Source organism: Peromyscus californicus, unplaced genomic scaffold (assembly GCF_007827085.1).
Source record: "Peromyscus californicus insignis strain IS unplaced genomic scaffold, ASM782708v3 Scaffold_5__1_contigs__length_169319896, whole genome shotgun sequence".
In the NCBI taxonomy this organism is placed as follows: domain Eukaryota; kingdom Metazoa; phylum Chordata; class Mammalia; order Rodentia; family Cricetidae; genus Peromyscus; species Peromyscus californicus.
Window position 1 is genome coordinate 113222411 of NW_026294573.1, and position 26231 is coordinate 113248641.

The window sequence follows — 26231 nt, forward strand, 5'->3', positions numbered from 1 at the left end:
GCTTATTCCTGTTTATGATTAAACCTCTATTTCTCAAGGATTGGGCTATGCGCCACCTGTAACCTTAACTACAAATGGTTCTGTACTGCCTGTTCCAGGAAATGGCAACCATGTCTCTGTTTCAAAAGGTTATATGACCACCTGTGACAACCTGTGGTCATGACTACCTTGTTATGACCACCTTGCGACCATATCTTTGTTTCAGGAGGTCATTATAACTAACTTGGCATGCTTATGTTCTGCTTCTGTAACCCTGCCTATTCGTCTGCCAAATCCCCCATTTGGGCTATGAAAGCTTTGTCTTCCTCACATCCAACCCAATGCTGATCTCTTGAATCTCGACTTTAGGGGGAGACAGCCTATGGACATGAATAAAAAAGCTTGCTTTAATTAGTTGCTTGCTTTAGTTAATTTGGCTGTGATGATTCAGGTCAGTGGTCTTTCTCCTTGCATCTTTGGGATTAACGGTATTATACTGGAAAACCAAGACAAGCATAAGTGAAACTTTTAAATATGTTCAGGAATAAATTAACTTTTTTCTAAGTGTTATGGAGGGCTGTTATCTGGGCATGACGTGATCACTGCCATGTAGAGATCAGAGCAGGCATGACTACTTCACAGGACCCTCATAAGACTGGGCCCACTAACATTTCCTGGAGGAAGGGGAGGAGGCCTCATGAGACAGCACACAGGACACAGAAACAATTGCTGGGGGAGCGCGGGGGGGGGGGGGGGGGCTCTCCTTCCACAGTACAGCTGCCTGTAAGCTGCCCATGCTTCTGTGAGTAAGCCTATTTCTACTCATCTGTTCGCCAAGCTAGCATGGGATAGAACAGTAGTTTTGGTCTGTTGTTAGCAAACATTTTGTGATGAATAGATCATGCACCCTTGAGATAACGATCCCCTAATAAAATGATCTATAAGTGCAAAGACACTAAAAGTACAGTTAATTCCTTGGTTTCCTACCCCTGTGGTGCTGGGATTGAAGAACCCAAGACTTTACATGTATTAGTCCTTATTGAAGACGACAGTGTATACATATGCACATGTCAGGATAGTACTTCAAACCTTCCCGTAAGCGTTCAACAGTCTCCCACACTTTTATAATTGCTTTATTACAGAGGAACATCAGAGTGAAATTTTGAAATAAATAAATTTTTCTATGGTTAAATAGAGAAAATATATTCAGAGAGTATAATATACATTAATTTGTGGTACTTCTCCAAATATCACCGACATACAAATTATTTTGTAAAGTTGTTTCTCACATAAAGGATTTAAAATGCAAAAAATATGGAAGTCTATATTGGAAATTAATAGTAGCAACATGGCTCCAAATACTGAAAATGTAAGACATGTTTCTTAGGTATTTCAGGCATAAATATTAGCTGTAAGGGCTGACAGTGTGTTTCAGTAATGTGATCCAACAAAGAAAATCTGTAAACATATCTCCTATGACAATCATATGCAAGCCTTTTAATCACAAATCTACCAAAACCCTCTGAAATGTAAACCTCAAACACATTTTAAAAGAAATTCTAAGTTATAACAACTACAAAAGCAATAATTGTCAACAAACTTATTTGGTTTTTGAAATGTAGAGTAGCATAATGTAAAGTCACATACCTCACCTCAAAGCTGTTTTTATGAAATCTTTTTCTTTTTCTTCTCTCTCTCTCTCTCTCTCTCTCTCTGTATTGGGTCTCTATGTTTCCCAGGCTGGTGTCAAGTACCTGCCTTGGCTTCCTGAGTGCTGGGAATACAGGCATGTACGTGTGCTACATGTCTGGCTTGAAGGTATAGCTTTGAACATGAAGTTTTTGCATACATTTGTGTGTGTGAGTGTGTGTGTGTGTGTGTGTGTGCGCGCACACACACATGCTATAGTACAAGTGTGGAAGTCAGACAGTTTGCAGGAGTCAGTTCTCTTCTACCTTTCAGTGGGTTCAGAAACTGAACTCAGATTGTCCAGCCTGCACTCAGGTTGCCAGGTTTGGGTGGTGAGTGGATTTCCTCACTAAGCCATCTTATTAGCTAGTACTTCTTAATATAATGTACTAAGTGTTTAATTCTTTTTTAAAAAAGACTGTATATAATTAGGATATTGAACTAGAGCTCTAAAAAGAAAAAATGCAGATGAAAATAGCTATATAGAAATAATGGTATAAATATGAATTTATACAAAATGTACTATACTTCAAATATGTAAGGCTTAATATGAATATTTGTGGATTCTGAGTGTTCCACATCATAATTTTTAGAGTAGTCTCAAATCATTCAAAATCTAGTACTTCTAAAATGATTTCACTTTTTAAAAAAAGCATTTATTTATTTATTTATTTTTAGACAGGGTCTCATGTTGCCCAGTCCATGCTGGTTTTGACCCTCCTACCTCATCTCCCAAGTGCTGGGATTACAGGCATGTGTCACCAACACCTGGCTTTGTTTTCATATTTTAAGCAAACATTTATATCATTTCATGTCAACTGGCCTATGCTGTTGTATTCAAAAAACAATGACATGCTCTTTGAGTTATCTTTTAAATATCTTTTAACTATCTTTTAAACAGTTATGGAATCTCTATGTAAATTTTATCTTTTGAGATTTGAGAATACTGTAATTTGAACTAGTACCTACCAAGAATTGGCCCAAGCTTAATCAAAAGTCACAAGAAAGAAGACACAGATGTCATAAGTTTAAGTTTAGCCTATGCAATTCCATATAGTCACAATTACTTTTTATGTGGAAAGTGCTTTAGAGTAAAACATATTTTTGTAAAGGACATTACTGATAATATTTAATATCTAAGGAGAATTTTTGTATTGGTTCCATTTTCCTATTTCCTTTGGGAAGTACCCCCTTGCCGCAAGGTGAACAAAATACAGCCTAATGGTAACACTGCAGACATAGTGATTTGTGGATAAGCCCTTACATTGAGGTCAAATATTTAGTCGTCAGAGTTAGGGCGATTTTATTCCCTCCATATGCCCAAAGTGACTATCACCAGTTCACATTTCTATAAGCCTTGAAGAATTTTAACCACAACCGGGTCTACTAACTTATAGCAGAGCCCTGGAGCTCTTCGAGACGTTGCTGTTCACCAACTGTTTTTAGGATGATAATTCCGAGATCGGGAATGTGACCAGAAATGAGAATGCTTTGCTGTCTGTGTCTTAGTTCCGGAGCTGGTGTACCCTCTGGGGGACTTGCATGGCGATCTTGCTAGGGAGTCACAGTGTCGTCCGTGTGATCTTGATTTTGCCCCTGAGCCAATCTGCTTTTGAGGTGAGCGTGACTGTGATTTTTCCATTGACTTGGACCTTTTTGGTAAGGACTTGGATCTTGACCTTCCTCTAGATCCAGAACTCCTTCTTGGTGTTCTTGACTGCCTTGATGAGGTAGACTGCCTTGGTAGTGATTTGGAGCGAGATTTAGACTGACTATAAGAAGACCGCCTGTGTCGAGACCTGAAAGCATGTGTGACATTAGAGCATGTACTTTATATAAGACAACAGGTTAAGAGACAGTACTTCCGGGCATGCTTTATATTGCACTAAATATGTGAGATGGTTTGAATATGAAATATACCCCCAACAGGCGCTGTCAAGATGGCTCAGTGGTTAAAAGCACTTGCTGCTCTTCCAGAGGATCTGGGTTCAATTCCTAGCACCCACATGCTCAGTCACACACAACTGTTTGTAACTGCAGTTCCAGGGGATCTGGAACCTTCTGTCCTCTGAAAGTATTGCATACGTGTGAGGCACAGACATACGTGCAAGTGAAAGACCCACACTGGCAAAATGAAAAAGAAAAGCAAAAGAAAATATCCTCCCCAGACTCAAGTATTAGGAGCCTGGTTGCCAGCCAGTGGATTCTGAGGGTTCTGACCTTATCAGTGGGTTAGTCACTTGATGAACTCATAGTGTATGGCATCATCAGGAGGAGGTGTAAGGTAGGAGGTGAGGCCTTCTTGGAAGTAGTGGATCACTGGGGGTGCTTTTAAAGCGCTCTCTGTCTCTCTCTCCTCTCTCTCTCTCCCCTCTCTCTTTCTAAGTCTTTTATAACAGGGTTTCTCTGTGTAGCCCTGGCTGTCCTGGAACTCACTTTGTAGACCAGACTGGCCTCGAATTCAGGGATCCACCTGCCTCTGCCTTCCAAGTGTGGGGATTAAAAGCGTGTGCCGCCACTGCCTGGCAGCAACTGTTTCTTATCACCTGTTCTTTCCTCCAGGCTTACTGTTTGCCATGAATTGAGCAGCTTGCACCATAAGGCCCCTGGGCACGATAGTCTGCCTCACCTCAGGCCCACAGCAATGGACCTAGCCTCCCATGGGCTGGATCGTCTGAAACTCTGAGCAAGATAAATCTTTCCTCCCTAAGTTCTTCTTGGAGATGTTTGTTATAATGATGGGAAATCTGATTAACACATTATGTTTTAATAGATTAGTGATAAGACACTTTTTTTTGGCAGCACTGGAGCTAGAACCCAGGGCTGTTGTGGAATATTAATTTAAGATGTGTTACATTTGTTTTTTGTTTTTTTTTTTTTTTTGGTTTTTCGAGACAGGGTTTCTGTGTGTAGTTTTGCGCCTTTCCTGGAACTTGCTTTGGAGACCAGGCTGGCCTCGAACTCACAGAGATCCGCCTGGCTCTGCCTGTGTTACATTTGTTTATGCTCTGGAACATTTGTTTAATGATGCAGAGATGTGTTGCATTCTTGTATGTTGCATTTGTTTAACTCTGTGAAGCTGTGTGACTTTGCCTGTCTAAAACACCAGATTGGTCTAATAAAGAGCTGAACGGCCAATAGCTAGGCAGGAGAGAGAAATAGGTGGGGCTGGTAGGCAGAGAGAATAAATATGAGGAGGAATCTAGGGAAGGGAGTGAGCAGTGAGAAAAGGAGAAGGAGAGGAGGACGCCAGGGGCAAACCACCCAGCCACCCAGCCACCCAGCTGGTCACGGAGTAAGAGGGAAAGCAAGACATATAGAATAAAGAAAGGTTAAAAAGCCCAGAGGCAAACAGTAATTAAAGAGAAATGGGATAATTTAAGTTAGAAAAGCTGGCTAGAAATAAGCCAAGCTAAGGCTGGGCATTCATAAGTAAGAATAAGTCTCTGTGTATTTATCAGGGAGCTGGGTGGCATGCCCCTAAAGAGTAAAAAAATGAAAAAAAAATCCAGCTACACGGGGCCTTGTGTTTGCTAGGTGAATACACCAAACCACACCTCCAGTCCTGAAAGAAATAATTCTAATTTTATCACTCATGCTTTTGGCTCAAACATAAGTAACAAGTCTGCAATATCTGTTATACTATAATATATGTTCAAAACATTTTTACTTTGTGACCCTATGCAAAAAGTCCTATAAATTTAGATTGGGTTAAGCATTCTCTCTCTCTCTGTCTCTCTCTGTCTCTCTCTCTCTGTCTCTCTCTCTCTGTCTCTCTCTCTCTCTCTCTCTCTCTCTCTCTCTCTCTCTCTCTCTCTCTCTCTGTCTCTCTGTCTCTCTCTCTCTCCGAGACAGGGTCTTGCTGTACAATCCAGCCAATCTCAGTTTTGTGATTATCCTGTCCAACCTCACAAGTGTTGGAATTAAAGACATGCACCCAGCACCCAGCTGGGTTAAATAACTGTTAACAGGCATAAAAATCAGAAGAAAAAACCTTGCAAATAGGGAAAGAAAGAAAACAATTATTTCAAGTTCATAAACAATGCTTGTAAAAGCAAAACCTGCTATATGAGCTAGCATGATGGTAAATGCCTATTATCCCAGCTTTCCAAGAGGCTGAGGCAGGAGGGTCTCAAGTTCCAGGCCAGCCTTGGCTACACAGCGATACTCTCTATCAAAAGAAAAGCAAAACCCTCCTCACAACATTTATAATCTGAAAGCATTAGAGAATAATCAAAATAAACAAAACTCGAGTTACAAGCCTCAAGAGTTCAAAGCTATCAAAATGGCTGGGACTTAAGAGACAAAATTCCCAGAGATGAGGGCATTGCAGACCCAAAACTCCTAAAATCTGCCTCAAATTCTGCGGAAGTAAAAGGCTGTCTTTATTTTTAATTGTGAGTGGGGGAGGCAGGGCGTATGTGCATGTGTTGGAGTGGGGGTGGGGGAGCGGTGGCACCCATGTGTGAGCATGCAGAGACTAAAGGAGAACGTCAGGTGGCTTTGTCTATTACTCAGTGGTAATTCGCTTCTTTAAATTATTTTTAATTAATTAATTTATATATATATAAATTATATATATATATATATATATATATATATTTTTTTTTTTTTTTTGAGACAGTGTTTCTCTGTGTAGCTTTGGAGCCTGTCCTGGAACACACTCTGTAGACCAGGCTGGGCTCGAACTCACAGAGATCCACCTGCCTCTGCCTCCAGAGTGCTGGGATCAAAGGCATGCGCCACCACACCCAGCTTGACACTGGGTGTCTTACTCTATGGCTTTCCACTTTATTTTTGAGACAGGGTCTGTTGCTGAATCCAGCTCTCACTAATTGGCTAAACGGGCTGGCCAGCTAGCTCCAGGGAAATGCCTGTTTCTGCTTCCTCTAGTGCTGGGGCTGCAGACACGTGCCATGATGTCCAGCTTTGGCTTGGTGCTGGGGGTCCAAGCTCAGACTCTCATGCTTGCATGCGGGCGCTTTACCAACTGAGCCTCCTCCCTAACTCCACAGTGCAGGTGCACTGGTTTTCTTGCTCTTTTCTCTTTCTTTGCTTGTTTGCTTGTTTTTTCAGCCTGGCACACATGTGCCCTGGCTAGTCTGGCACTCTTTGTGTAGCTGAGGGTGGCCTCAGATTCCAGAGCCTCCTCCTCCACCTTTCAATTATCACCACATCTAGGTATTCGGATCATACTTTAAGATTAGAATTCACTTTAAAATTCCACAGTGAAAAAGTTAAAGCATTAAACCATAAATGTTTAAGAGAATTTGGGCTTGACAATCCAGTTTCAATAGTATCAACATTTAATTTCCACCGTGGTTTACTATGTTCTAATAAAATAGATACAGATCCCTAAGTAGAAAAACAGGTTACTTGTGAATGTCTCTTCTTAACAAACTTACTATTTTCTTGTCTCCTTTCTATAATATGGGCATAGCTGGAATTGATTCTTAATAATAATACATTATCAATTTATAAGAATAAATTGTGCTTGGGAGGCAGAGGCAGGCTGATCTCTGAGTTCAAGACCATCCTGGTCTACAGATGGAGTTCCAGGACAGCAGGGATATACAGAGAAACTCGGTTTTGAAAAGCAAAACAAACAAACAAAGAATAAATTGTTGTATTTTAGTCAACTTCCTTTCTTTAATAAACAACTGTAGTACAGTTTTTCAGTTTACTCCTTTTCAAAAGTCAAGATTCTGAATTACTGGGTTCATTTAGGAAATTTTTACTTATCTAAAATTCCTAACCTTGTTTGTTGAGTATATGTTACTTTATGTATTTATTTTTGAGATAAGGTCTTAGTGTGTAGCCCCAGCTGGCCTTGATCCTGGGGCTTAATATCCTGCTTATTCCATTCTTGAGTACTGGGGCTACAGGGCACGTGATGACCACAACATCCCACTTCTGTTTCCCCACTTTGGGGGGTATATATTATCTTTCTTTGTGGGGGAGGAGAGGCTGAAACAGATCTAGACATGCCTGACTTAGCCTGACTGAATTCTAGATCTTCCTGCTTCTGCCTTCCAAATGCTGAGATTCCAGGTATGTGTCACTACGGCCAGTTTCATAGTATCTATTTAAAAAGTTCAAATTAAGTCCAGTCCCCTGACACTTCAAACGATTACTTAAGAGCACTGGAATATATCCAATGAATCCAAGTTGACAACCATATATGAGCTAGGTGTGGTGATGTGTGCCTGTAATCCCAGTACTTGGGAAGATGAGGCAGGAGGATCATCTCAAATTTGAGCCCAGTCTGGGCTAAGGATTATACAGCACCTTTAAAAGGTTAGGAGGCAATGGTGCGCATCTGTAAACCCAGCAATGGGGATGTGGTAGAGTGGAGAAAGTGGATTCCAGGTCACTGGCCAGTCAGTCTAGCCTAAAGGATGAGCTTCAGGTGAAGTGAAAGACCCATTACCAAAACCCAAGGTAGAGAGTGATCAAGAAAGACATAAACCTCTAACCACACACATGCATGCACACCCACATGCATACATGTGCACACACATACATAAGCATGTATTTATAATGCACACAACCAAAATAACAAGAGCCTGTCTAAAGATAAAAAGTTTAAAAAGGAGAGGGTGCTGGGAATATAGCCCCAGTGCCTGTAGAGGTATAGTAGAGTACCTACGAGCATGTGCCAGGTCCTGAGTTCAACCCCACTGTCCAGGAAAACAAGCAGACCCAATACATGATAGAGAAGAGCCTATCTTTCTACAAAAGTTTGTGCATATTAAACAAATCATCATCTAAGTAGCCCAACCCCAGTATTCTTTAAAATGTTTTCCAGAAAACATAGACAATGAAGCCGTGCACGGCTGCTTTCAGAACTCACTCCTTCAGGCTATCTGACCGTCTCCGGTCTCTTCCCCAGGATGAACTTCGACTTCGAGATCTCCTCTGGCTGGGGCTCCTGGATCGCCTGTGGTTACTTGGAGAGCACAGATGGCGTTCTTTGGACTTCATTTGGCCTGGTGCTGGAATATGAAGAACAAGGCTTCTAACGGTTCACTACCTGAAAACCACAGTAGCTGCCACTCAGTCGGTATCACTTTCTGAAGAACTTTAAGTAAAACGCTACTGTTGCTGAGGCCCATTCTGTTCAGTAATCGAGAGCTAATGGTCATTTACACTTACTTTTGCGATCACCTTGTGCAAACTGTATTTCAATTTGCCGGCCACATACCCACTTCCTATTGAGGTTATAAAGGGCATCTTCAGCATCTCGAACATCTTCAAACATGATCAGCTGTTAAGGACACTTTGGACATCAGATGGTAAGTAAAAATATTTCTAGGGTATTATTTACATGTGAAATTAAGTTACAGGAAAACCAAGTTCTGGCTCCAACATAAATAACCAGAAAAGCTTTTGTATTTTACTATGAAAACAAATCCCCTCTTGTGATTTAGAAACATGAATAAAAAAATGGAACAGTAGATACAATAGCAGCATAATTTGAAACATGAGAAAAAATTCATCTCAAATTAGTTGGCATTTTACAATAAACTGTTTAGAGCTTGTCCCCAACCCCCTTTTCAGAGAAAGGATCCATCAGGGTTTTTACTGAAAGTATCAGTGTGCAGAAGCTTTTATTCTGTAAATAAAGGTACTCTATCACTAAAAGTCTAGTGATGAAATTTAGGAGAAATGACTCATAAACAAAACTGCAACAATAAAAGTAAGCTAACCCAAAGGACTACTTTGGTCCTTTGAGAATGGTGCCCACCTTTGAACCTACTACTTTGAACAGTCCCTTAGGTATTACTACTGGGATGTAAGTATGAAATAACAGGAAAACAGTTAGGAAACCTGGGAAATGGCTGAGGTGCCTATTAACATATCAAAGTGGATGCTGGCCACCTTCTTTCAGCTCTGCAAGTACCTGTTACAGAGTCATCCTGACTGGCATACCCTACCCCCTACCCTACCCAGTCTGTCCCCTTCCTTCCTCTCCCCTCTCCTCTCCTCCCCTCCCTTCCCTTCCCCTTCCCCTTCCCCAGCTTTTCTTCCCTCTACAAGACAACTAACTATTTTGGATATATGCTCTCTTGGCCTCTTGGGTCCTAGTTCCTCTCTTGCCCCTCCCCCCATAGTCCAGTTCAGCCTGGGCCCTTCCAGATGCCCCTGGCTGTTTTCTCTCTCATGTCTACAATGAACCTTTTCCTCAGCCATATATAGGAACAGTCGTGTCCTCGTTTTTCATTCAAAAACAATCTGTGACCATCTGGAATCACATATCCTGATTTGAAATGCTCCACTAAATTCCCTCCTCTAAAGCATATGATCCCAAGCCTTACTATAATGGACAATAGCTGTGTAAAATGGAAGTAGCTGTATTTCAGGAGGCTGCTTACTAGCTTGTTCGTTTCTCTCTCTCTCTCTCTCTCTCTCTCTCTCTCTCTCTCTCTCTCTCTCTCTCTCTCTCGACAGGGTCTCATTTTGTAGCTCTGCCTGGCCTAAAGCTCTGTATATAGATCAGGCTGTCCTTGAACCAACAGCGATCCCTCTGCTTCCCAAGCTCTAGGATTAGAGGTCTGAGCTACCTTGTTCCTAGTTTCTTATACTAACAAACAAAAATACACAAAAATGCTCAAAAAATGCACACAAAAGGACACTGGCAACGACCTCAGTGACACTGGGTCTTGAACCTTGAACTTTTCAGAGATGTAGAACCAATAAAATCAGATTTAGCTTTGACTCCAGAACTCTGAATAAATGTAGGAAAGCCGGAAGTCTCAAAGACTATCTGTCTTTTGCTCGATAAAGGCCTCATTCTTCCAGGCTTTACACCCGTGTCCACCCTCCCTCTTTACTCTGCTCCAGCTTAGGTGCCTTTTGTCATGCTAGGCTTATGGTTGGAGTCTAGCTAACAAGCTGGCCCAAACTGGGGGTATGGGGGCACTTGCCAGCTACTGTGGAATGTTTTAGATTTTCTGAGATAAAGAAACACATTTAATTAGACAATGTCGATCTCATAATATACACTCCAAAATACATATAAGCCCATGTATATTTGCATGCACACATAAAATAAAGGATATTGAACATAAGCGAATCCTCGGGGGCGGCGAGTGTAGAAGTCAAGTGGGATGTAAACATCTACTATGGGGCCGTATCGACCAAATTCTCGGCGTAAGTCTTCAGGCCTGGAGTAGTATAGAAATAAGGCAAAGAAATATAAATAGCTGGAATAAACACTTTGCCTACAGAAATCCAATTGAAACTTTCAAAATAAAATGTATTGTTGGGCCAATGAGAGGGCTCAGCTCAATGGGTAAAGGCATACGTAGCTAAGCCTAAAGACCTAAGTTCAAAACCTTAAACCCACATGGTGGAAAGAGAGAACAATCTCCTCTAGCTGAAAGTTTTCTTGTGTCCCGCCTGGCCGGCGGTCAGGACAAATCTCTCTCACCTGTCCGTCCAGCAGCCGCTCAGATCCAAATACACACACACAGGCTAATATTATTCTTAAACTATGGCCATGGCAGGCTTCTTGCTATCTAGCTCTTACATCTTAAATTAACCCATTTCTATTAATCTATAAGTTGCCACATAGCTGTGGCTTACCTGTCTGCTGGCATGTTGTTCCTTCGGTGGTGGCTGGCATCTGCTTTTTCCTCTCCTTTCTCTTCCTGTCTATCTGTTTGGATTTTCCGTCTGCCTCTAAGCTGCCTTGCCATAGGCCAAACGGCTTTATTTTTTAACCAATCAAAGCAACATATTTTTACAGCATACAGAAAGACATTGCCCCATCAATCTCCTGCAAGTTGTCTTTTAATCTTCAAGCATGGAGAGAGAGGCCCACACACAAATAAAAGTAAAAAAAAAATTTTTTTAAGTGTATTGTCTAAACTTCTGTATCTAAAACTGTCTCTTGTAACAATTATCTACATTTCTTTCTTTTTGGGAGTGGTGGATGTGGAAAGGGCCCCAAAGCAGCTTGACCACACAGCTGCCATGACAGGCTTAAAGCCCAGACACAGCTTCTGTGACAGGTTTACTGGCAGGCAACACCCAGACCCAGGAAAAGCCATAAGCTGACCCTACCCAGGGAAAGTACCTGACATCCCAAACATTCCAACCATCAGATAAGGTAGCCAGATGTCCCTGAGTCTAGCACACACCTGTTTTTGTTTTACAGATACCCCTAGACAAATATCAGCTAATCAGGGTCCTGAACCCTGGAAGTCCCCTCACCCCAACCTCTGCTCTGATAAAAACCCTACCCTGCCTGGGCTCTGGGCTCTCTGCTCTCACCCCTGGAGCTTAAAGATAATAAAGGCTCTTTGCTTTTACATATGGGATTCAGGCTCCATGGTGGTCTTTTGGGGGTCCCTGAGATTTGGGCATAACAGGAGAACCAAGTCTTGCTATGTAGACCGGGCTGGCCTTGAACTCACAGTCCTTCTGCCTCAGCCTCCCAAGTGCTAGGATTGCAGGTTGCACCATCATGCCTAGTTTCACCCAAGGTTTTAAAAGGGAAACAAAACAAAACCACTCTCAACCCTTTCTCTCTTGGAGACCCTAATTCAGGGAGTCTGGATTAGGGACCTGGGAGTCTGTATTTTTACAAACATTACAGGTGGTTGTTAAACCCAGCATATCCACCTTTGAAAGTTACTTCCATCACAAGACTTGATAGTTTCATTTAGGAATATATTCACTTGTCTCACTATAACTTCATGTTTATTGGAATTTTGTATTCAGAAAGCAAGAATTAGAATCTAAAGCAGTCTCAGAATTATTTCTTGAACTTTAACAAAAAAAATGTGTATTTTCCCATATAACCCAAAGGAAAATAACTACTTTATTCTTGTATTTGATGGTGTTTTGAGCCTCCTGTATGCCTTCTACCATTATAGGCACAGGGCTTACTTAAAAAAGATAGCAGAGAGAGAGAGAGAGAGAAAGAGAGACAGCCAGGACATTTGGAGGAATCCAGAACAGAGAGAGACAGAAGTAGACTGGACCTGGCCAGGGCTGTCTGCGAGGGAGAGGGATGACCAGCAGGGGACAGAGAATAGAGAACATAGTGAGAGAAGCAGGAGCAGACTACAGAGAGAACATAGCGAGAACAGCAGGATTATAAGGAGAATGAGTAGCTTGGGGGGAGGGAATCTGTGAGCTGGAGGGAATTTGCAGGTGGGGCAATCCTCCTGTAGTCCAGGCTGAGCTCATTTCTGGATATTTGGAATGCTTTTTGGAGTCTGGAGAACTGGAGTTTCCTTTGGACCTGACAATAGCATCATGTCTTTGTGGAGCTACAATTGAACCGGAGGCACAACTTGTCTAGCAGTGCCAGCTGACAGTTACATACACAAGCCGTTCACCTGAAGGTCATTTAATTCTCACAACTCTATGGTTGTTTGCAGACAGGTTAGCCTGTCTGTAACGTCACTGAGCTAGCCAGTGATGGAGACGGAATCACGCACTAGTCTGTTATTAATCACACGGCCTCGGGGAGCTCACAGGGACTCGGCCTTAAGCTTCTTGTTCAAAGCACGGCTCTGAAGAAAGAAGAGTGCTCCGGAAACAATGCAGAGCAGGGAGACTCCAAGGTGACTGCACAGCTCCTGGCTGCAGCGAATGGAAGGAAGTTGTTGTCAGGGATGAAAGTTAGTAGAGAGCTTGATGAAAGAAAGGGGAGACAGAGAGCTTCCTGGTGCAGAGCTGCGGAAGGAGACGTGATGTGTTCACAAAGCCTGTGGGCATGCAAGTGAGATTAACTAACTCCTCTCCAGACTAGATAATAATGTCTGATTTTTTAATTACATTTGAAAATTTTAGTTTCATATTAACGTCTGTTTGTGTGTATGATGTGAGTCCATGAGTCTGGGCAGGCACCTGCCATGCATGCAAAGGTCAGAGACAACTCTTAAAAGTTAATTCTCCTCTTTCATGGTAGGATCTGGGGTTGTCAGGATTGCACATGGAGTGCCTTCTGATAAGCCATCTTGATGGCTAAGGCTAGAGGTGAGGATCTAGGAACTATTACATAAAGATTCAGTTAACATTGACTAGGCATCCACTTTATGCCCAGGCAGTGTCTAGTTTATGATATACTTTATTTAATGTTGCTTGGCTGCCTTCTCAAATAATCTTTTAGTTGGCAATGTTTTTTTTTTTCTTTCACCTCTTCATTCAATAAATCAGAAGGAATGGGTCTTCTGAAAAAACTGGCTTTGGTCCACTTGAATGTCAGTCATCCTACCCACAGCACTGACTAGGAACCATGGGGGTCCCCACCATGAAACCCAGAATGGCCTCAAGACTGAAAACCAAGCATCATTTAACTGGTCCACAACAAGTTGAGGTAACAGCAAGCAAAGATCCAAACACCTACTCAACAAGAGTGAGACCAGAAATCCACACCAAGAAACACCACAATCTTAATCCTGATGCCTCCATCCCATTGCAAAAACACAAACACAATGTACAACCATGACAGCAAGTCTCCTTCAGAAATCAGCACCCCCACTGTAATATTCCCTGAGACAAGCAACTTAGGTGATGCACAAGATTAAGACTTCAAAATAGCAATTATAAATATGTTCAAGGAACTCAAAGGATATGTATAAATCCCTGAAGACCATGAAAAAACAGTTGAATGAAAAGATGAGCACAATTCAAGATATGAAAATAGAAGTTAAAAAAGAGAGAGGATCTTTGAAGAAAAGCCAAAGGGAAATATTTTTTAAAAAAAATTCAGGAAGCCAAACAAAGATCTCAGAGGAAAATATCCCCAAGAGATTGGACCAGAAGAGAGAACATCAAATCTTTAAGACAAGGTAAAAGAAATGGATCACTCAATCAAGAAAATGCTAAATCTAAAACAAAACAACTAAGAGCAAACCCTGTCTTGAAAAACCAAAAAACCAAAACCAAAACAAAACAACTAGGAACAGAACATCCAGGAAATCTGGGACACTATGAAAAGATCAAACCTACAAATCATAGGTATAGAAGATGACGGGAAAAACCAGGTCAAAGGAACAGAAAATATTTTCAATGAAATCATAGATGAAACTCTCCACAATCTAAAGAAGGAGTTGCCTATCAAGGTACAAGAAGTATACATAACACCAAATAGACAAGAAACTCCCCACAACACATGATAACCAAAACACTAAATGTACAGGACTTAAACAAACAAACAAAAAAGAGTATTAAAAGCTGCAAGAGAGAAAGATCAAATCACATATAAATTTCATCAGAATTACAGTAATTTTTTAAGATTTACTTTTATTTTCTGTGTAGAAGTGTTTTACATACATGTATGTGGGTGTATTGCTTGTGTGACTGGTGCTCAGTGAAACCAGAAAAGGGCATCAGATCCCTGGAAGCTGGAGTTACAGATGGTTGTGAGCCATCACATGGTGCTGGGAATCAAACTCAGGTCACCTGGAACAGTAGCCAGTGTTCTTAACTGCTGAGGCATCTCTCTAGACACCAACACACTGACTAGTCAATGGAGACCACCAAACCCAAGAAAGCCTTGGACTGATGTTCTGCAAGTTCTGAAAGACCAGAGATGCCAACCCAGCCTGCTATACTCAGCAAAACTATGAGTTGTAATTAAAGGAGAAATAAAATATTTCATGATAAAAGCAGATTTAAAGCATTTCATTTACATCCACTAAACCAGATCTGCAGAGGAAGTACCTTGGTCTGAAAGGAAGACTAAACACATTCAAGAAGGCACAAGGTCTCAGAAGTCTCAGAAAACAATACCATGGTAACAAAACAAGAACTAATAAACACTTGTAGGCAGAATTTTTGTCGGGACCGCCAGCTCCAAAATGAATGCACAGAGACTTATCATTAATTATAAATGCTCGGCCGGTAGCTCAGGCTTGTTACTAGCTAACTCTTACCACTTAAATTAACCCATTTATATTAATCTACATTCTGCCACATGGCATTATCTCTCTTTCATCTTGCACCTCCTGTTTCCTCCCGTGTCTGGCTGGCAACTCCTCTGACTATGCCTTTCTTCTTCCTAGTGTCCTTAGTCTGGTTCTCCCACCTAACTATATCCTGTCCAGCTATTGGCCAGTCACTTCTTTATTAAACCAATCACAGTGACATATTTTTCCACAGTGTAAATGAATAGTCCACAAACACTGTTCAACAACTTTCAGTATTAATGGTCTCAATTTCCCAATAAAAGGATACAGACTAATATGATCCATCTTTGTACTGCCTCCAAGAAACACACCATCTAGGGGAGATAACATCTTGGGGTCAAAGGACAGAAAACAGAATTCCCAAGCAAATGGAACCAAGAAGCAAGTGTATATATTCTAATATCTGACAAAATAGACTTCAAACCAAAACACATCATAAGAAATAAGGAGGGGTACTCCATACTCACTTAAAGAAAAATCCACCAACAGGATATTCCAATCCAAAACATGTATGTATCAAACACAGGGCAACTAGTTTCATAAATTAGCTCTCAAATTACATATTGACCCTCACACAGTGATAGTGGGTGACTTCAATACCCAACTATCATCAATAGACAGGCCACCCAGACAAAAACTGAATGGAGACACTGGAGTTAAATGATAACATAAAGCAGACAGACCTCACATAGCTACAGCAGTTCACCCAAACACTAAAGAACAGCAGCTCACTGAACTTTCTCCAAAACTGACCACATATTAAGATACAAAGCCAGTTTCAACAGATATAGGGAAACTGAAATAACATTCTGCAGTCTATCTGACCACGAAAGAATGTATGTTGATATGTATATCAAAAGCAATAGAAAAGGCAGAAAGTACACAAACTCATGGACACTAAACAGCATACTATTTAATGAAAATTAGGCCAAGGGGGCAATCATGGAAACTGAAAATTTCCTAGAATTAAGTGAAAACAAAGACAGAACATCTATGGAACACAATGACGGTCGTCCTAAGAGGAAAAGTTTAACACTAAGTGCCTTCCTCAAAAAGCTTGAGCACTCTCATATTAACAACTTAATGGTAAACTTGGAAGCTTAAAAAGAACAAAAACAAACGACACTCAAAGTCAAAACATTTCCACTGAAGTCAGGACCAAAATAAGTATGTCTGCTCTCTCCATTCCTGTTCCAAAAGAAAATGAACTCACTAGCATCTCTGGAGGATCCTTGTCTCATAATGTCATGTCACAGCTCTTCATTTAAAAAATAATTATTATTTTAGTTGTATATTTTTCCTCTCTTTTACCTTACAGGTCTTTTGCATATATATATATATATGATAGCTTCCAGTTTAGTGTTTTTATGGGATTCCTGAGTGTGAGGAAGAGGGTCTCTGTTCCTTTTGTCTTCTCTTGGGCTCTTTTCCTTCTGTTTGTTTTGTCCAATTCCAATGTGTTAGTTTTTGTTTTCTTTTACATTTTTATTATAATCCCATAGAAGCCTATTTGTTTTCTAATTAGAGACAGAAAGGGGATCTGGATGGGAGGGGAGGTAGGGAAGAGCCGGGAAGAATAAAGAGAGGGGAAAACATAATCAGGATATATTGTGAGAAAAAAAAATCTATTTTCAGTAAGAGGGGAAAAAGGAAAAAATGAAATCATGAAATTTGCCCATAAACAAATGGAACTGGAAACAATCATTGAGGGCAGTAACCCAGACCCAGAAAGCAAACATCAGATATTTTCTCTCATATATGGATATTAGCTTTGAATCTTTAGATATGTGTGTTTCACTTGGAATACCCACAGAGTTTATGTAATCAGTAAGGGGCTATGGGGGAGGAGGGGAATTTTAAGGGAGGGGAAATAGAATGCCATTTTATAAAGGGATAAAAGGGAAAAACAGAACAGGAAGGATTGAATGGGGAAGGAAGAGGAGCAGGGTGCTGGAGGGAATACAGGAAGGGATAATTAACTCTACCAGCCTTCTGAAAAAGTCATATGGAAACCTACTACAGTTAGAAGTTGCCTAAAATATATACATATATAAAAGGCATTTAAATGGATTTACCCTATAATGGGGGAGGGAGATATGCCAACTAGATACCATACACTACCAAATAAAACTGTCAGTACCAAGAATAGGTTACCTCTTTTTTAGTTACTGGCCAATGGAATCTCAACACCCCCCCCACACACACACACATAAAGCATTATAGACCACTGCCAATGCTATTAGTTACCCTCCAGAACCAACCTGCAGGCAAGGTATGCCTATAGGTACAATCATGGCAAAAATGTTATGGGTGTAACCAACTATGTTTTTATAAGTTGGATATAAGGTCTTATGGTAGTTTAATGAGAATAGCCCCTACAGGCTTGTATATTTGAACACTTAGTTCCCAGTTGGTGGACTGTTTAGTAAGGACTAGGAGGTGTGGCCTTGTTGGAGGAGGTGTGTCACTTAGGGGTAGGTTTTGAAGTTTCCAAAGCCCACACCAGGCCCAGTCTCTCTCCCTCTGCCTGCTGCTTGAGGATCAGGATGTAAGCCCTCAGCTACTGCTTCAGCACCATGCCTGCCTGCCTGCCTGCTGCCACGTCCCCCACCATGATGATTATGGACTAAACCTCTGAAACTGTAAGCAAGCTCCCATTTAAATGCTTTCTTTTATGAGATGTGTTGGTCATGGTTTCTCTTCACAGCAATAGGACAGTAACCAAGATAGGCCTGCTCCATGAGATGGAACCCTGGGCTTGCTGATCAGACAGTCTAGCTGGAATAGTGTGAGCTCTGGGTTCACTGAGAGATCCTGTCTCAGAAAAATAAGGTAGAGAGAAGTAGAGGATGACACCTGACCCCCAACCCCACATATACACACACTTTTAAAACACATGAAAAAAGAAAATCAGTCAAATAAATTTCTTTATAATCTCATTTTATTTTTCTCCTCTTCCTCCTTTTTTTTGTTTCATTTTTGTTTTTTGAGACAAGATCTTTAAAGGTGTGGTATCATGTGCCTGTAAGAACAACCAGGAATATATAATAAGACCCTGCCTTCCTCTCACACTCTCCAACACCAAAAAAACAAAAAACAAAACAAAACAAAAAGACAAGGCCTCATGTAGCCCAAGCTGGCTTTGAACTCCTGACCCTACTGTTTCCCAAGTGCTGGGATGTACCACCACTCTGCTTCCAGTGTCATTATATATTTATATTTATATATATATGATGTTAATATATTCAATATATTATTAATATATTGTTAATTGATAATTATCTAATTAATATAATATAGTTAATCACATAATTAAATAATTAATTACTAATTTCCAATTATTAAATATATATTGAAAATTCCGTTTCCACATAGTTTAAATTATATTGTATATATAATTATTTTCTTCATCGGTATACTGATATTTCAAAGCTAACAAAAGTGTCAAGGCAACATATTGTTAATTAACTTAGACAAACTTTGTACCAAAAAAAATTGTTACTGCAGGTTATCTATAATGGCTCGGCCACAACACTGTCCACCTGCTGTGCAGTTCTAGGCAAGTTGACTTAACCTCCTGAGCCTCAGTTTCTTCATGTCCATGGTGTTAATCAATGACATACAGACTCTAAACTGGGTAAAGTACCACAGGGTGTCATTCCAGCACTCAGGAAGGGCAGAAGGATCAGGAGTGCAATATCTTCCTTCTACACAGTGTTGCGGGCAGGCCCGGGCTCCACGACTCCCTTTCCGCAAACAAGCAAGCAAACAAACTCACACCATATAGTCTTAGGAGGCTGCAGCAGATGGATTGCCATGAATTTAGGTACAGCCTAGACCTCATAGTGAAACTCTATCTCTAAAAACTGAAATAAAAGTTAAGCATACATACAGTGTACTGGCTTGTTTTATGTCAACTCGACATAAGCCAGAGTCTGAAGAGAGGAGGGAGCCTCAATTTAGAAAATGCCTCCATAAGATGGGGCTGTGCGAAGGCTGTAAGGCATTTTCTTAATTAGTGATTGATGTGGGAAAGGCCCAGTCCATTGTGGGTGGTGCCATCCCTGGGCTGGTGGTCTTGGGTTCTGTAAGAAAGAAGGCTAAAGGAACCCTGTGGAGCAAGCTAGTAAGCAGCACCCCTCCATGACCTCTGCATCAGCTCCTGCCTCCAGGTTCCTGCCCTGCTTGAGTTCCTGTCCTGACTTCCTTTGATGATGAACTGTGTGATGTGGAAGCATAAACTGAATAAACCCTTTCCTCCCCGAGTTGCTTTGGTCATGGTGTTTTATCACAGCAATGGTAATCCTAATTAAGACATATGGGATGGTGAAAACTAAATAAGGTAATATATGTGAAGTTTTTAAAAATTACGTTTGTTGCATGTGTGTGTGTCAGGCACACATGTCACCATGTTCATGTGGAGGTGAGAGGACAGCATGAAGGAGTCAGCTCTCTGCCTGCCTCGTTTGCCCTGGGCACTGAACTCAGGTTGGTCAGGCGTGAGCCATTTCTCTGCCTTATTCCAAGTTTTTCACACAGCACCTGTCCCAGAGTGAATATTTAACAAATACTAGAAACTACTATTGTCTTGATACAAAAAAATCTCAGGTTTGATTACCTCCCCGGGGCGGGCTAAAAAGTGATGAAAGACCAGGAAATAGAATTAGTAACTCTCAACTATCAGCCTCAGCACAGGGTGGAGGGCTCGCGGGATCCAAGGTTAGTAGTTACATGAAGACATGTTTTTATTTGTTTGTTTTACTTTATGGTGCTGGGGACAGAACCCAAGACCTCACGAATATAAGACAAGCAATCTACTGCGGAGCTACACCCCAGCCCAGATGTGTTTCATTTAGTACGCATAATGTTTGAACATTATAGAAATATAAAATAGCCAGTATTTCATAGCTTCTAAATCTACAAAAATGAGAATTTACATTATTCAACTGAATATATCTTTATTTAGTTATCGTGTGTGTGGATGTGGCTTATGTGAGTCGGAGGTCATGAGGGGGTTATTCTCTTCTTCCGCCATGTCGGTCCCAGGGATAGAACTCAGATGCTGAGGCTTGGAGGCAGGCAACTTTACTCACAGAGCCATCTTGCTGGCCCCTTATACAACTTAATAATGCTAATGTTTTAAAACTTTTTTTTTTCAGAGCTGAGGACCGAACCCAGGGCCTTGTGCTTGCTAGGCAAGTGCTCTACCACTGAGCTAAATCCCCAACCCCATGTTTTAAAACTTACAAATATATACACTATATATTGTATATATAAATGTATACAAATATACACAAAAATCCAGGTTTCTGATGAGGCCAATTGGGGGTAGTAGTGGCACGTGCCTGTAAGCACAGCTCTGGGAGAGGTCGGAGCAGAAAGACGGAAAGCCAAGCCCTGATTGGGATACAAAATGAGTTGAAGCGATGTCCCCATAACTATAGCTCAATAGGGGAGCCCAGCGTGCATAAAGCCCTGGGTTTGCTTCTCTAGAACTGAAAAGAAAAAGTGGCAACATGACTTCCCTATTAGATGGTGCATGCTCATTTGCTGCAGCCCACGCCCTTCTACTATGCCTTTAAGCTGACCGCTTCACCCACCGCCTAGCTCTTGTGGCCATTAGAATTGGAAAGCCCTGGGGTTTCTTTTGTAAACATGCCATGAAAACCTGGTGCTTATTGTTCAAGTTGTCTAAGTGTGAGGGTTTTTTTAAGCCTACCCAAATATTAAATTTTCTTTATGTAATAATGTATTGATAAACATGTTAAGAGAAGAACTATAAAACACAGGCATCTTAAAATTCTATTAATTCACAGTCTACAGTTGTAGCATATATATATTTATAGTGATCAAATTTGAAGTACTTAATATCCCTAAGAGTAAATTATCAGCGTAGTGGTGGCACACACCTGTGATCCTAGTACTTGAGAGGGAGGTGTAGGAAATAGGGATCAGAAATTCAAGGTCATCTTAGCCTCTGTAGGGAATTTGAGGCCAGCCTGGACTAGGTACAGACCTTCTCTCAACAAAACAAAACTTAAATCATGATTGCTCCAGATAACTAACAAGTGAAGAGCTGTATAGATTTGTGCCTATTTGGGTCCAGGCAACTCCTTGGACTTCAACTTTTCCTTAAGTGGACAAGACTGCAGAACTAGAAAGAGGGTTAAGTAATTCCAGTGAAATTCAGGTGTCTATTAATGTCACCCCTCCCATTCCTTCTGGCTCCTATTGAAGGAAAAAGTGCTACATGAAAAGGGGCATTTCTTAAGCTCTATGCTTGGCATCATTTAGACAGAATTTTCAAAGAGGCCTGGAGGGGATAAAGACTCCCAGCACTGAAACTGACGACTTAACCATGATGAAGGCTAAGACTGTTCCCAGCACTCAAAAACATATACATCGAATTGACCAGTCGTTTGTGTATATATATTTATTTATTGGGTTTTTTGTTTTGTTTTGTTTTCTCGTTTGTTTGTTTTTGAGACAGGATTTCTCTGTGTAACAGCTTTGGCTGTCCTGGAACTCGCTTTATAACCAGGCTGGCCTCGTACATTAAATTTGGGCGGTAAGCACTGTCTGAACAGCTCAGAGGAAATTGCAGGGCCTAAGGTGCGCATCCTGAGATGAGACAGCCCCAGTTCCTCCGGAAGGTCAGTGGGCGGCGTCTGCAGGACGCCGTGACAACAAGGCCAGGACCATCACTGCCACCACAGCCAGCACCTCGACACCCGGCCAGCATCCTGACATCACGACAGCACCTAGTCAGCACCCCAACGCTCCGACAGCCCGTAGTCCGGTGTCCCGACACCGGTCCAGCACTCCAAACACCCGGCCAGCACCCCAACACCCGACTGGTACCCCGACACCCGCCTGGCACTCTGACAGCCTGCAACTCAGCACCGGGGTACCGGGCCAGCATCCGACAGCCAGACAGCCCGCCGCCCAGCCCGCACCCAGACACCCCGCCGCCCCGGCCCGTACTCGCGCGGGGTCCCGTCTTGGTTCACCTGGTGGCGTCGGCGACGTTCCTGACGAACAGGGAGGTGTTGGGGGGCCTGGAGTAGCGAGACATGCCGCTCGCGGCCCCGCTCCCAGCCGCCCGCCGCGCCCCCTCCCGGGCCGGCCGCGCAGCCGCAGACGCGGGCGGGGGGCGCGGGGCCTGAGCGACCGCGCGATCACAGACCTGACCACTGCCTCGGCTGCTGGGGAACAGACCCGATGATACCCACCGATCCAGGCCAGGAGACATGCCTCACCCAAGCAGCCCCAGAAAAGATTCCGGGCAGGGCTTCGAAAGAGCCATGAGCAAGGGACAGGGCCCCCACTGAGAGCATGCAAGCATAGCCTCAGCTTTCCGCTCCCCGGAGAGATCAACTCCATCTTCAATGGAGAACAAATGTGCACACACGAGTGGGGAGGAACCACTACAGCACAGCGGCTTTAAGTATAAAGGTCGGCAGCAGTAAACTGGGAGAGCATCAAAGACAAGAGGTCTTTTGTTTGTTTGTTTGCATTTTTGTAACAAGGTTTCAGGCCTAGAAACCCTTAGGTATTGTGGCTCCACACTTGAAGCTTCAGCTGGACTTAATAATAGGAAAGTTGAGAGTACTTTGTATCGGCTAGCTGGGCTGCTGTAACAAATGCAATACATTTGGTGGCTTAATGAAATTTATCCTCTAAGGATGTGGGGGGAGGAGGACTCATTTGGTGGAGGGTTTGCCTAGCATGCAGGAGGCACACTGTTCCAGTATCTCATGAAACAGGAATGGTGGTGGCCCCTGTAATCCCAGGGCTCGGGAGGTGATGGCAGAAGGATCAGAGGTCATCCTCTACTACAGAAGGAGTTTGAGCCAGCCTGGGCTAAGTGAGCCCTGTCCTCACTGATATTGCATAGATCTGCTCTTCCAATTTCCAGACATGTTTTGAAGCAGCTAAGTACCTCTTTCAGAACAACAGCATTCTGTCTGAGGGCCTGAGGCAGGAACGTTTCCAAGTGTAGACAACTAAGTAATATTACACCGGAGTGGGGGAGGGGTGGGGTTGGAAAGAAGGCTCAGCAGTTAAAGAGGACTGGCTGCTTTCGCAGTGGACCTGGTTCGGTTCCGAGCGTCCACATGGTAGCTTACAGACCCCTTAACTCCAGTTCCAGGGTATCCAACATCCTCTTCTGGCCTCTGTGGGGCACAACGCACACATGGAATGTACATACATACATACATACATACATATATACATTTAGGCAAAATGCTTATACACATAATAATAATTTGAAAACAGGAATACTGCACTAAGCTTGGCCAGTGTCTTAACCAGCTGTGTTGAGTAAGTGATGAAGCTGTGCTTTATCATCCTTTTGATGTTTCATGGTACTCCTAAGGGTCCAGACTAAAAACCCTCCCTGTCCCAGATTTTTAAAAAAATCACATTACCCAAAGTTCCAGGCTTTATAAGCGAAAGTCCTGCTTTGTTGAATCATGTCTTCCAAGCATCAGATGACACTCCCAGACTTGCAGAGGCTCATCAAGGAGAATAGCAGGTCTAGTGACAAGGGAGATGCCTCAGCAGATGAGAGTGCTTGCTGTGAAAACATGAGGTTAGAATTCCCAGCACCCGTGTGAAAACAAAAACAAAAACAACCTGGGCATAGCCACACACCTGTGAGCCCAGCGTTGTGAGGTCAGAAGCTTGCTGGCCAGCAAGGCCTGCAGAAGTGGAGCGGTCCAAATCAGTGAGTGACTCCATCTTCCCAGAAGACAGAGAGGTAGAGTAGAAGACACCCTGCAGCCTCCTCTGGCCTCGCACATGCACATATCACACACATATGTGATCCCTCTCATTAAAATAGAAACATTTTAAGTTAAAAGAATAAAAAGTTAGCCTAGAGTGATAATGTGGCTGGGGACATCTGCCCTGTGGTGGACATAAGATTCTGTGAACCTCTTCCCATCCTCACCTTCAAGCCTCTTAAGAAAATTATTTGACCTGAAAATTTTTGGTCTATTTCACACTTCTTAATTTCCTCCCAAAGACAGGACTTATATTTTTAAATATTTTAAGAAACTTTTGTGTCTTTTCTCATGTAGATACTAGCATTATTTTGCTTCCCCCCCCTTTGGAGATAGGGTCTATTATGCAGCATTGGCTGGTTTGGTACTCACTGATGTAGCTCCAGGTAGGCTTGAACTTACAGCAATCCTCCTGTATCAGCCTCTGTAGCACTGGAATCACAAGTATGCACCACTATACCTTGGATTTCACTTAGAACAAAAAAATAAAGTTAAAAAGTTGTAACTGAGCCAGGTATGGAGGCACACACCTTTATCCCAGCATTTGGGAAGCAGAGGCAGGTAGATCTCTGTGAGTTCCAGGCCAGCCTGGGCTACAAAGCAAGTTCCAGGACAGCCAGGGCTATTATACAGAGAAACTCTGTCTCAAAAAACCAAACCAAACAAAAACAACCAAACAACCAAACCCAGAACTTGTCATTGAAATCAACACAGAGCTGGGGATGTAGCTCAGTATGGCAGGGCTCTTACCTAGTGTGCATTATCCTTGGATTTGAGTACCAGCTCTGTAGCAATACATGAATAAGACGAAGAAATTACAGATCTATAAAGGGTATTGTAAAAAGAAAAATGTCAGAACCCCCTTTTAACTGTTAAAACTTGTCTTAAGGGACAATTTTTTTTTTTTTTTTTGAGACAGGGTTTCTCCGTGTAGCCCTGGCTGTCCTGGAACTCACTCTGTAGACCAGGCTGGTCTCGAACTCAGAGATCTGCCTCTGCCTCCCGAGTACGCAGATTACACAGAGCTGGGCAAATTCTTAAATCATTGTGTATGTGATATTGAAAGTAGATGGTGGCTGGTGAGACGGCTCAGGAGACAAAGGGGCTTGCCACCAAACCTGACACTCTGAGTTAGATTCCAAGGACCTGCATGGAGGAAGGAGAGAACAGACTCCAACAGCTGTGCTCTTCCCTGCTGTGGGATGGTCTGTATGGCAAATGTGTTGCTCTGATTGGTTGGTAAATAAATCACTGATTGGCCAGTGGCCAGGCAGGAAGTATAGGCGGGACAAGGAGGAGAATAAAGCTGGGAAGTGGAAGGCTGAGGCAGAGAGACAATGCCAGCCGCCGCCATGACAAGCAGCATGTGAAGATGCCGGTAAGCCATGAGCCACGTGGCAAGGTATAGATTAATAGAAATGGATTAATTTAAGCTGTAAGAAAAGTTAGCAAGAAGCCTGCCATGGCCATACAGTTTGTAACCAATATAAGTCTCTGTGTTTACTTGGTCAGGTCTGAGCGGCTGTGGGACTGGCAGGTGAGAGAGATTTGTCCTGTGGGCCAGGCAGGAAAACTCTAGCTACACTTCCCCTTACTGTACACATACACAAGTCAATAAAATGTAATTAGACCAGCAAAAAAGAAAGACAACAAAGGCATATAGGGAATTCTATCTGATGTTTGATATTTACTTGGAGGACTTTCTCTAGCAAAATAGCTAAAAGCAGTGGTTGTCATTCAAAATCCAGGAGGTGGCTAAGGCCTTTCTGCTTGTTCTCTGTTTGCCCACCTATACTCTCACTCCAGAGAACCTCTCCTAAATAGTACAGGAGAACGCAACTCTGAT

The 26231-nt window shown here is 42.3% G+C and overlaps 1 protein-coding gene across 3 annotated transcripts; it reads right to left on the reverse strand.

Moving 5' to 3' along the window:
• Positions 1–1096: 1096 nt before the first annotated feature.
• On the reverse strand, positions 1097–25267 carry Srsf12 (serine and arginine rich splicing factor 12). 3 transcript variants are annotated; one of them, XM_052715592.1, is made up of 5 exons: positions 22607–25267; positions 10731–10835; positions 8824–8927; positions 8522–8663; positions 1097–3467 (listed from the first exon to the last, which is right to left on the reverse strand). In XM_052715592.1, exons 1-5 carry the CDS (start codon positions 22846–22848, stop codon positions 3098–3100), a joined length of 963 nt encoding a protein of 320 aa, XP_052571552.1. In that variant the 5' UTR covers positions 22849–25267; the 3' UTR covers positions 1097–3097. The 3 variants fall into 3 exon arrangements, with proteins under 3 accessions (XP_052571552.1, XP_052571554.1, XP_052571553.1); XM_052715594.1 differs by having other exon boundaries at positions 22581–22695; XM_052715593.1 differs by lacking the exons at positions 10731–10835; positions 22607–25267 and having other exon boundaries at positions 8522–8701.
• Positions 25268–26231: the final 964 nt, after the last annotated feature.